The sequence below is a fragment of the Opisthocomus hoazin genome, chromosome 1, assembly GCF_030867145.1.
Source record: "Opisthocomus hoazin isolate bOpiHoa1 chromosome 1, bOpiHoa1.hap1, whole genome shotgun sequence".
Lineage (NCBI taxonomy): Eukaryota > Metazoa > Chordata > Aves > Opisthocomiformes > Opisthocomidae > Opisthocomus > Opisthocomus hoazin.
Window position 1 is genome coordinate 36,494,452 of NC_134414.1, and position 12,429 is coordinate 36,506,880.

At 46.3% G+C, this 12,429-nt stretch overlaps 1 protein-coding gene across 4 annotated transcripts in view; it reads left to right on the forward strand.

Annotated features, from left to right (window-relative positions):
* Positions 1-12,429, forward strand: part of TSC22D1 (TSC22 domain family member 1) — a 95,193-nt gene that overhangs the window by 80,303 nt on the left and 2,461 nt on the right. The window contains exon 1 of one of the 4 annotated variants that reach the window (XM_075422252.1): positions 11,917-12,186. The exons of 2 other annotated variants lie outside the window; for them this stretch is intronic. In XM_075422252.1, the coding sequence (XP_075278367.1) occupies positions 12,062-12,186 (125 nt within the window). In that variant the 5' untranslated portion in view covers positions 11,917-12,061. Of the gene's footprint in view, positions 1-11,916; positions 12,187-12,429 lie in introns of those variants that run through there. One more of the 4 variants, XM_075422260.1, reaches the window with a different exon arrangement.

Genomic DNA, 12,429 nt, shown 5'->3' on the forward strand with positions numbered 1-12,429 from the left:
GGTACTAATAGATACATCGATGAAAGTGACACTTCTCCAGAAACAAGGCTCCAACCAGATAACCATGAAAGTGTTATTCTTAGAACTGGAACAGCATCTAAAGAGGTATTTATAAAGTTTTTCATTTTTAGATGCTTGATTTCCCCCCCCCCCCCCGGTTTTTTAAACGATTTTGTTTGAGCAAGTACATAAAAATGCTTCTACTAAACCAAGGTGCTTGGCACTGTTAAAAACTATTTCCAACTCTTTCAAGCTAGGAGTATCATACTGGTTAAGAGTACTGTGTCATGCGGAGTGATTTGCTTATTCACTGAAAATCTACATGGGGGGGGGGGGGGGAGTGCCCTGATTCTTCGCGTTGCAGAGTTGTTCTGTGTACAGAAGGCAAATACCCTTCTATGGGAGGGAGCACAGAATTTGTTCTTCATAACTTCTGATCGCTGAACTGGTGCTTTTGTTACACCGCACCCTTAAAATCCAGAATCCTTGCTCTTACAATATAAATTTTGACAAGTACCAATTAATACATTTCACTTGATATTCTTGTCGTGTTATGTTTGCGATACTGCCTGTGGAGAACAGCTTTCCTCTGTGAATGGTGCCTCTTTAAAGAGTATAAATTTATACACTGGAAAGCTTTTTTAAAAAACTCATTTTTAATTTCTTGAGATTGACAGTTTCTGAACACATGCTTGAACTTTCAAATAATGTTAAAAATTATACTATACTAATTCATCTGAACGCCTAAGGAACTAGTGTAATGGAAATCTGTTATAATAGTGATTGAAATATAATGACAACAGGTAAGTTATGCTTGAGCAGTGTGTGTGTACAGCAGTGACCTGTGTCATCATATATTACTGAAAAAGAAAGGTAGTATTGAGAAGATTGTTTCCTACCACGAACCAGTCTATTCCACAAAATGTATAATGAAAAAAGTATGATGTAGACAACGTGATTTTCTTTAACCTTTCTTCATTAGTAAGAGGTTTTGCTATAACTGATTTTTAGTGATACACACAGCATGTAGCACCTCTAGTCATAAACCAAAATATGCATCTGTTAGCATTATGCAGAAAATTTGGATGATTTCTCCCGTATTCTTACTCAGCAAGCTGCTTCCTGTTTACTTCTTGTCTGCTTTTGTTTCCTCTAGTTTCTCTTGCAGAGATGCTTGTTTTGCTCTGGTTGTTTTTCTGTGAATTAGGGCTGGCTGACTGTCATGTCACCATAAATTGCAAATGAAAGATAAACTTTAACCTCTCTTGCAGCTGCTCTTGGCTGATGTTGCATATGCTTGTATTTTCTTTCCAAAATTGATCCTACTGAATGCGTGGGCCAAATCCAAAGATGCATTTGGCTTTTTCTGGGTTAAACATGGAATCTCTTCTGAGAGAGAGTATGGCTGTGTGTAGCTTTCTGGGGGGGAGAGGAGCAGTTCCCAGGTCAGGCATCTCGTTTAAAACCTTCAGGATACTGCCACAGGTTGGTGGATCTTTTCCCACTTGCAGTCCTTGGTCAAGGGCAATTTACAGCACACTGAGAAGGGCTTTTACTCTTAATTTTATTTAAATGCTTTATACTTCTTCATTTGAAGTTTGGCTGCCAGAAAGAAGTCCAAGATCTAGAGTTCAGGTGCTGGAGCTCTGCCAAGGTGCTCTGGAAAAGTGATCCCTAATGTCTTTGTGCTGCTGGGGAGCTGTCTAGCGCTAGGCAGCTGGAAATGGAGGTTACAGGGGGGTGCAGGAGCTCCTGCTTCTCCCCTGGTACGGACTGTGGACAGGTGGCTGTGTGCACTTGAGATCCAGTGTGTATCAGCACCTCTCCATATTCATACTGAACGGACGGTGTTGTGGCATCCTCCGTATTTCTGTTTGAAACTTGGTTGGACATGCAGAGGATGTGAGCCTGGAGGGGGAAACAAGTCAGAAGATGCTTCAGCCTCTGGTTATGGCATCAGCTGGAAGAAGGGAGTGCTGTGTGCACCTGTCAGCTCTGGGAATGGTTAAGGTGGGCTATGTTAAAATACATAAACAATACTGAAGGCAGGGACAAAAACTTCTGTGTCTTATGCTGTTATATTTGGGTCATCCCTATCTTAACTTCAGTAACTTCAGTTTGTTTAAAGCATACCTTAGCGAAGGGCATCCAGTCTACCTGATGACACCAAGGGATAGAAAACCCACTGTAGTTACGAGCTAGTCCTCATTACTGTTTTTGGAAGGCAGGCTTTAATTCATCATTAGGCAAATGTTAATTAAAGGCACTCTGATACAGAAAATTAAAACGAAAATATGACAGCCCCTGAAACCTAGTGTTTTTTCAATTTAAAGGTAGTTGTTCACTCTAATTAAATCAGGTCTCCATCCTTTTAGGGATTGCATGGATCCTTTCGGGTAGGTGGATGTCTTTCAGTCCATCAGGATAAGTAAATTCGCCCAACCCCAATCTCTGAATCAATGGTTCAGTGGTTCTTTTCTGCCCGGTTCAGTTTATCAACAGCTTGTTTTAAAATGCTGAGTTCTTCAGAAACGGGGCTGAAAAACAGGTTTGGGCAAACTTAATTCAAGGCGGGAGCCTACCTCGGTTGCACCAGTGCTACCCTGTGACTCAAACGTTCACTTACAAATATTGTTTGTTTATAGCTGTCGTGATTGATGTTACCATCTCCCTGCCCGGGGCCTGCAGGAATTAGCAGTGGCCGGGAAGAGCTGGAGAGGAATTCCCCTGGTCAGTCCCTTGCGTGGGAGCAGGCAGTGCCTCCCCGGATGGGAGCCCGCCCAGGCTTGTTTCTGGAAGAGGTCCCTTGTCCTCTGTACTTGGTGGGACACTGCAGCGGTGGTTCCCTGCTTCCGCTGGTGAGAAGCTGGGAGAGGGGTTTTAAACCCTGTGTCATGGCTTTCTCTCCTGCCCATACGGTGATGGTAGCGGAGCAGCTCACTGCGTCAGTGGCCGCTGGGCGTCCGGGCTCACACCCGGTGTGAGAATGAGGAAACACACCCGGGAGCTGGTTTGGACTCCCGTGTGTTACTAAGCGGGTTATTTATCTTGGGCTTCTGATAAGGGAGTTGGTTGGGTTTTGTTTTGTTTTGAAGGTGTTTTGGTGTTTTGTTTTTTTTTTTTTTTTTTAGCCACAGAGGTTCAGGGTGTCATCTTAATGACAGTGGTTTCTGGAGAATGAGGTAATTGTTTTCAAGAAGTGTTAGGTGCCTGACACGGTATATACATGAGCTCAGACCTTGTTCAAAAAGCACCTTGGAACAGTGATTGAAATATAATTTAGGTGGCTATCCATCAGAAAACAGGTATCAGCAGTATTGAGGAGTGGACAGGATGCCACTCGTAAATTCAGCAAACTCTGCGTAAAGCCAGTTACCCAGATACTGAGTAGGTATGAAATAGTTATACTGTAATCTTTCCTTTGCAAGTTGTGTATTATAAGATTAAGAGTATATCTTCTGCTGTTTGCAGAATGTCTCCAGCTCAAGGGTGGCCAAGTGTCAGTGGTGTCTGCCCCGCGTGGCCACCACGGATCCAACAGTCTCAAGGTACTTGCCGCTCGTAAGCTAGAAGATGCAGTCCTCTGGAAAAGGAGGGCTTTCTGCTGCCTGGGCTTCCTTTAGATGAGCAGTAGGGGACCAGGGGAGACTGAATCCCACCTGAAGGAGAACTGGGACTTCAGGACATATGGGCCTTCTGTAGATGACGTGGACCTCTGCCAGCCATTTGCAGTCTCCAGCCTAGGAGGGGACTTGTTAAAAATATGCTGAGCCAGCACATCTGTGTTCTGACTGCTCTGTTTGGTTTGCAGTGTGGCAGGATTACAGGAACAAAGTGTTGTGCTGAAGTGGTTAATACATCCCTAAAGCCGTAAGGCAGAGTCAGGTCAGATTGAAATGTCTATTCATCTGTCTTTAGATAATTTTTAAGTCACTTTTAAGCACACCTCATTTTGTAGTCTTACCAGGTATTGTGCGTTCTACTTCAAATCAGTATTGCTTTACAATTTCTTCCTTCAGTGAGGAGAGCGTAAGTGTGTTTTACGTGAAGGTGCTCTGTTGGAATTTCTGCAATCGTGAGTCAGCAGGATTTGTGTCTCTTAAGTCACTGAAGCTATGCCTGGATTAAGAAGCCCAGGAGTACTTTCCCACTCCAGGGTCTAGCTGTACCTGTTTCTCAGTGCAGTACTGAGTTAAAGTACGAGCGTACATCAGATTCCTCCCATATCCGCGTTTCCACGGGGAGGGCTGGGCAGGAGATCATCCAACAAATGCCTGACTTAGTGGTTGATAAAGGGGAGCAAGACTTTGGGATACACTGCTTTGTGCAATAGATCTGGTAAATCAGGTCACGCTCTTACGTGTTTCTGGAAATTCCCCCCATACTACCTGAATGGGTGGAGGTACATGGGGTTTGTTTCGTGAGTGAAAGTTTCCATTCAGGTATAAAAATACCCTTAAATACATTTGAGTGAATTCAGCCTGTTAAAGTGCATGTCTGCTTCAATGGAGCAGCAGGTCTTGAATTTTCTTTAAATTTTTTAGTAAGTCACCAAAAACTGATAAACCGTGGGCTCAGGCACAACTGAAGTAGGGTGTTTTGGCCACTCAGAAATTAGGAAATACGGCATTACAAATTTGTGTAATGTATATGCATTAGAGCCGGGGGAGTTAATCTGAAAGCCATTCACCTACTTGTTCATTGATATTGCTAGTACCTTTAGAGCCATTTCATAGAATGGTTTGGGTTGGGAGGGACCTTAAAGATCATCTGGTTCCAACCCCCCTGCCATGAGCAGGGACACCTTCCATTAGACCAGGTTGCTCAGAGCTCCATCCAGCCTGGCCTCAAACACTTCCAGTGAGGGGGCAGCCACAGCTTCTCTGGGCAACCTGTGCCAGTGTTTCACCACCCTCAGGGTAAAGAATTTCTTCCTAACATCTAATCTAAATCTGCCCTCTTTTAGTTTAGAGGCATTCCCCCTTGTCCTATCACTACACACCCTTGTGAAAAGTCCCTCTCCATCCTTCCTGTAGGCCCCTTCAGGTACTGGAAGGCTGCCAGTGATTGCAAAGAGACTGAAATTGTAGGAGTGTAAATGGACAACTGGATAGAGGTCTGTCGCCTTCACCTCTTTGCTAAGGAAGAGAAGTGGCATTGAGCTCACACCTAACTGTCTTTAATCTACTACGTGTATAACTGAGTTGCGGTGTTGGGGGTTTAATATTGTTTAACAGAATGGCTTTAAAAATGGTTCTGCACAGGAGGGTGGTAATGAGTGATGTGCCACGCCAAAAGCCGAGCAGTGGCAGACCCTCATCCTCGTACACGGCAGATTCGATTCCATGTCCCAGGTGCTCCGTTCCCGCGCTGTGGTCTTACTATCGTATGTTTTGTTTCCGCACTTTTCTCCTTTGATCATCATTGACTGTTTTTAATAATTTCCATAGAAGCTGGAGTAGGGAGGGAACTGCATTCCAGACTTCCTGAAGACCGTAGGACAACATCAGTTAATTGCAGGGGTTTTGGCTTTGAGCCTGGCAACTTAGAGTTGGCTTCTAGGGTGACGATACTTCTGTGGGAAATACAGGTTTAATTTCAAGTGTTGAATCGAAAAGTGGCCATCAAAGGGAAAATGATATTCAGTGAGAAGTGTAGGCCAGCTGTTATGCCATATAAATTTCCTAATAAGTGTAACTAGATTGGTAGCTGATCCAAGTTTTCAATATAGTTTCAAGGGGAACAATTAGAAAAAGGGGAGGGGCTGGGAAAAGAGGAATGAAGGGATTAAGTGGTTAACACCCACCCCCCCAAAAAAACCAAACCACACTGTAATGGGCATAGGCTTTGCAGGGGGCTGGGGACAGGGGAAATGGAAGGACTTAAGGTCCTCCACTCCCCCCTTCCACAGTCAGCACCAGCATTCCCACTTCATGTGACTTGGTAGGACTTTTCTGCAGCCTTAAGGAAACAGAAGGTGTGAAGAGTTTAAAAAATAATAAAATATGACCTTTCTCAGTTACAGATTAAATTGGCTGGTTTTTAATTTGATGACTAAATCCCACTGTGGTATCAAGGTAGGGTGGGGTGGGTGGGTGTCAGCTGCTATCCTGGACCCCCCGAAGGCTGTCGGCCCTCTGGGTCAGAGATGCTCTTTAATATAGAGAACTTCAGCTTTCCAAATGCTCATTGTGTCACTGTGCCAAGCCTCTTTCTATACTTGATGTGTTTCTTTTGTTATGTTAGGTGTAACTCGAAATGCTCCAGTGACACTGTTTCTTTCCCTCTTTGTTTAAATTTGGAGCACATGGTTGAAAAAAATCTGTTGTTGTACAGTTAGAACAAGTGGGATTAAATACTAGTGTAAGTGGGTTTTCCTCCGAGGTGTTCTCCTTGGCTATTAGAAGAGCATAGCACATGGAAGCTGTGTGTAAGACCAGGGAATTGAACGCTCTTCTCATGAGTTGAATCTAAAATTATTTAAGCCAAATTTCACAGAAAGGACAAACGAATTTCAGCTCCATGCTTTGGATAATGAAATTTAAAAGATGGCATTTTATTGCTTTCTACGTCTGCTGCTTTATGGCAGTGAATGGTTTGTCTCCCCTCCCGTCCTGGGGGCAGTGACAGCGTGCAGTGTGATGTTGTGTGCTGCTTTCTGGAGGAATGAAAATCAATTCCTAGCTCAGATGTCCAACTTAAAATCTTCAGGGTGCTAATGTGGTCGGTGGATCTTTTCCCACTTGCAGTCCTTGGTCAAGGGCAGTTTATGGGATACTGAGGAGGGCTTTCACTTTTTATGAAGTTAAATGTTTTAACGCTTACTCATTCTAAGCTTGGATATGAAATTAGGGAAGCCTGTGATTCCCAAGCTAGATGTTACTGCAAATGTGTAACTATTTAAATTTAAGTGGGATGCAGTTTCATGTTTTGTGTTACAATAGACCTAACTTGACTCTGCGAGGAGACTTTGAAACTCAGTGGATGTGCACAGAAGAGGGTTCTTCATCCTAGCCATGTCGCTAGATGGTCATCTGTGGATAATCTCAGGAAAGGGGGTGCCACATGTCCCTCTCCAAGCATCAAAATTGCTTTAAGATGGCTTGTATTTCCTTGAAGAGTGCCCTCTGACCAGTAAAGAGTGTATTATCTCTGTGTTTGTCTATATCCAGGTACTCGATACAGACCTTATGTTTTATTTTGTCAGCATTAAAATTGGTAGAATCATTATAATTCTCATTAAAAACAACTCGGGTTGACTTAGCAATTAGTTGCCTGTAAAAGAGAAAGAGGATATCCTCAGAGGAGCCAGCGAGAACCGCTCCTTGTTTGTCTTTTGATCTGACATGGCTATCTTCTTGCTTTTAAATGCAACTTTGCGTCTCCTGTGCAGAGCGCACAGCGTGATACTTCTGTGTATGCACTGCGATTAGAGATACTGTCAGGTTATTTCCAGAACCCCAGTAGGGTGTAGGTATTCTTTCCGCTGAATATTTATTTAGTTATGCTTGCACATCTGGCAAAAAAAAAAAAGAAGTACAAATACAACACTTCACTAGCATCTTGCCTAGCTTTCCCTTTTATCTGTTTTTCATGGAACTAAAAACCAATTCCTAACTAACCAAGTTATAGATGCAAATAACTTCGCTATGGGGGAGTAAAAGCACACATTTAGGAAAATTGGTAGAGTAATATCTGGTAGCAAGAGGTTCTTCAATTTAGCAGAGGCACGTAAATTGAAATCTGCAAAATTCAAGCTAGAAAGAAAATACGTGTTAGCCTTTGGAGCTGAGCAAAAAGTTCTCAGTGGCTTGGTTTCTTTAAATCAAGATCTCAGGTACAAGTTCGGGTCTGGAAAAGGAAGTTGGCTGAGATTGTGAGTTTTTATTTAGACTATCTGTGATTTACTCCCCCACCACCCAGTATGTTAAGTAATTATTACTTACGGGGGGGTGGGGGGGTGTGGGGGGGGTGGAATTCATTGGGCTGCTTCTCCAGCCTATCTTGTACCTTTGCTGAGATGAAGAAAAAAGCCATGGCCTGTTGAAATAAATAACCCTTTAGTCCTTGATATCGGCTGCAGCCAGAGTCCTCTTTAGGTTATTGGTTTGGAGCAATTTTGTGTAAGTTTTCGATACTGGGGAGTGGGGGTGCTGTCAATACACAAATAGTTTTGAATTTATGAATTCTAAGGCAGAATAATACTCTGCCATTAATTGACCAAGTGAAATGTGAGGTCAGATGTCATGTGGCATCTAATTACTGTAGTCTTTTCTTCAGTAATTAACAGACTTTTTTTTTTTTTAACCTCTTCAGTACTTTTATTTTGTAGTTGCAAACCGTAGTTGAAGTCTGCTGGGTGTGAGCCTGCCTATAGTGTAAGATGGAATTTGTGCTGTGACAGAAATTGCTGTTTTCTAATACGGTTCCTGGTGTGGTCTCTTTGCAACACAGTCGAAAGACGAGGTTTATTTCAGCTTCAGGAGATGTGTGTCTACTGCTTTTAATGTTGACATCTAAAGGGAGCGTACATTGACAAGGTACTTGAAGGATAAATTTCTTTAAGTGAAACAATTTTTTAACAGGCACGCAGAAATACGCCACACCAGGCTTGCGTGGAGACAAAATGATTCCATGCTGCAGCTTCCCTCATTATGTGCTTAAGATGAAAAGCACTTTTTTCAAGTGCTTAGCATGATTTAAATTGAGACAAGAGGAAATGATTTAGTGGGAAAAACAGCGTTCAAGAACTGAAACACTACAAAAGGTGAAGCGTGCTAAAAAGTCTGACTACTGCCTATGTTTCAACTTCAGCAGTTAATTGATCTGCGGATGAGAGGTGCCGGTGAGCGGGTTGTTCAGCACTGCATGGTGTTCCGCCCTGCTCGGTTCTCCGTAACCCACCTCACGTCTTGCTCTATGACTTTGCGCAGTTTGTGAACGCCGGGGGTGCTCCGCAGGCATGCAGGCTTCCGAAGCGGGTAGTCCTCTCTGTGGATCTGACTCTTGGCCAAAGTCCCTCGTCGCGTACCCAGGGCTGATGGGCAGGAGCTGGTCCTGCCCAGTGTGGACCTGTGGTGGCTTTATGGAAATGAGGAATTTTGCAGCCTTCCTCACCTCTGCTCCCACCAGGAATGTAAAACTGTAAGCTTTTGCAGGAGTCTAATATCGTGTAGTATCTGCTAATGAGGCGTTAAAAGAGGTGGTTAGGAGGTTTTGAGCAGCGCATTAGTCATCTGGACTCCGTCCTTGTGGTGTGAGGGAGGGCCAGTGAGTCAAAACAGCATAATCTGAGTGAAGTGCGTGGTGGAGGAGGCAGGAGGGGAGGCAAAGCAGCGTGTGAGGGGAAAGGGAGTTTGGAGGATGATTTTCCTTGGATGTATATCTTGTTTTATTTCGTAAATAATATAGATTGAGAAAGGGCAACAGCAAAATCACAACCTTTAAATATGGAGTTCAGTCCCTGTCCTTGTCGGGGCGTTGAGGTGAGAACAGCGGAGATGAGCAGTTTTGGGGTTGAAAGTAGTACATGTCATATTTTTTATTTCCTAGATGATCTGAGAGCTCAGAGCTTTCTCAGCCGTAAAGGGATGCTTATGGCTTGGTTTTTCATGGGGTGGGCAAAGCAGAACATGCATATTAATATGCAGTCCTACTTACACAGCTGACAGCGTTCTGTTGAATCAGAGCTCGGCTTGTAGGCATCTAAAAATAAATGAAGGAATTTGCTGAGAGCCCACTGAAGCTAATGGAAGGCGGTTAATGAGTTTAGTAGGAATTGGATTTAGGATTGTATCTCTCTTCTTTGTGAAGATGTATTAATGTAGATTAAAGAGAGCATTGTTAGTTATTGTTAATTTAGTCTGAGAATCTTACCTTTTTCTGTCATAAGTGGAATGATGGCATTCAATAATTATCAATCATTATGGCAGCACCAACAATCATCTTGGAATGCATCCATGGCTTTATTTTTACATGTACCAATGAAAATACGTACAAATGTCTGCTGTCTATGGTAAGGTAAGGGTTGGAAGGGAGCTTAAAGATCATCTGGTTCCAATCCTGCAACAGCAAAGCAGGCATTTCAAGGGTATGTCTGTTCAGGCATGCGAATTTGCCATCTTCGAGGGCGATAGTCTAAGGATCTAATTAGCAGAGATAGGACTTCTCCCTGTTTTTATACCTATTCTGCCCTTTTTTTGATTAAGAGCTTCAGGGGACGGAGATTTCCCCTGAGTAGCTGCTGTGATGAGGAGTCATTTGAGATATTACCAGTTTTTGAAGCCCAACCCTTCACAAAACATTGATGTAGATGAAGTCTAGGACAGGAGTTGATAGAGGTTCCACTACAGACGATGTGCTTTTGGAGCTGTTTGTTAGGTGGCTGGGTTGATCCCTGAATACAGCGAGTACCGTCGTGAGTCACCTCCACGGGGAAAGCGGTTCGTCGAAGGTTACACGCAGCGTGTGGTCACTGGTGTTTGTCCGTCAGGAGGTGGGAAGATGGAGCCTGATGCGCACGTCGTGATGTGTTGCTTCTAATTTACCTGCTATTAAATTTGCAAGTCAAGACAGGCAAGGGTTATTTTGAAAAACTTCCTTCAATTTCCAGCCTGTAAGGCACTGTTCTGGGCAGCTTCCCCAGGTGGGGCGAGACGAGAGCTGTGCCCTTGCGGGGTGTGCGTCCTGTGTGGTGCCGGGAAAGCGGCGGTGAGGAGCTGCTCTTCTTAAATGTGACCTCTCTCGTGAATAGGATTAGTTTGTACTACTCTGCTGGCGTTATTCAATGAAAGAATAGTGGGCTAGGACAGCAAAAATAAACTAAGAAGGATGATGCAGATAACGCAAATGCTAAATTTAGCTTTAAGACGATTATTCCGTGCCTCCTAGCTTTCCTGCCGCTCTGGGAGCAACACCTGTGACACATATGTGACTCCTGGTTCTTGGAGAAGTTTGCTGTTGAGAATCGAAGAGGGTTTTGACTTTATCTTTGTGATTTTAAGATGCGACTCGTGGTTCTTGGAGAAGTTTGCTATAGAGAATTGAAGAGGGTTTTGACTATTTTTTTTTTTGCCATTTTAAGATGCAACTTCTCGGAGAAGTTTGCTGTAGAGAATTGAAGAGGGGTTTTGACTTTATCTCTGTGCCTGTAAGTCATGTCCTGCCTGATGAAGGTGCGGGTCCAGAAAAGACTGTTTTTAGAGGCCGGCTGCTCCTCGCGGCAGTATTTTGTAGCCTAATTCCGCCTTGGGTGCCCTCCGAAGCCGGCGCTGGTGGCGAGGGCCGCGGGGGCCGGCTGCGTTCCGTGGCACACGGGAGCAGGGCGCCTGGGGAGAGATCCCCGCGGTCGGGTGGCAGCAAGAACAGATTTTTCCCAGATCACCGATGCGTGCGCCGCAGCTTTTCGAAGGCCGCGAACGCGGGCGAGGCGGCTTTTCCCGCGCTGCTGTGGAGGGGTGCGGGGTTCATTGGCGGCGGTGCGGGGCCGGCGGGTCCCGCCCCGGGCGGCGGCGCCGCGCGTCCGATAGATGGCGGTGTCGGCGCGGCGACGGGCGGCCCCTCGGCGGCGGCGGGCAGACCGGCGGGGCGCGCGGGGCTTCCCCGCCGCCCCGCACCGGTATTTTGTAGATACATATATATAATTATTATTTTAATTCCCTTTCCGTTCTTGCCGGTGGGAATCGGTACGGTGAGCCGCGCTCCGGCACCCCGCGTGCCGGCGTTCCACCGGGGAGGGGAGGGGGGAGCGCTGCTAACGAGATGCGGCGGAGCGGGGGGGGGGGGGGGGGGGGGGGGGAGACGGGGGGCGTGGCCCGGGCGGCGCGGCAGCCAATGCGCGACGGCGCCGTCGCATAAATTATGCGGGGGGCCGGGATGCGCAGGTTTTGTGCGGCGCGGCGGAGCGCCGACCCGGGAGCCGGCCGAGCGCAGCCCCGCGCCCCGCAGGGTCCCGCCGCCCGGCCCCGGCCGAGCTGCCCCGCCGCCCGCAGGCGTGCGTCCGCAGGGAGGGGGCACACACGCACACCTGATTTCTCCGGGGAGCGTTTCTGGCCGCGATCGCATGAATGCCCGGTGCTGTAGAGCGGTGGCAATGGATCTAGGAGTTTACCAACTGAGACACTTCTCGATTTCTTTCTTGTCGTCCTTGCTGGGCACCGACAGCTCGCCCCTGAGGCTCGACAGTAGGTAAATAAGTGTCGTGTCCGAGGGGCGGCGGGGCGGGCGAACGCCGGGCTGGCTCCTTTGTCCGGGGGAGCGCCTCGCCGAGGGGCTGCCCTCCCTCCCTCCATCCCTCCCTCCATCCCTCCCTCCCCGGCAGCCTCCCCCGGCTTCTGCCGCAGCCCGCAGCCCAGCTCCATCTTTGTGGTCTGCGGGGGGGGGAGTCGGGGGGGGGGGGGATGTCGGGACATCCGATCCGGCTGCGGGCGG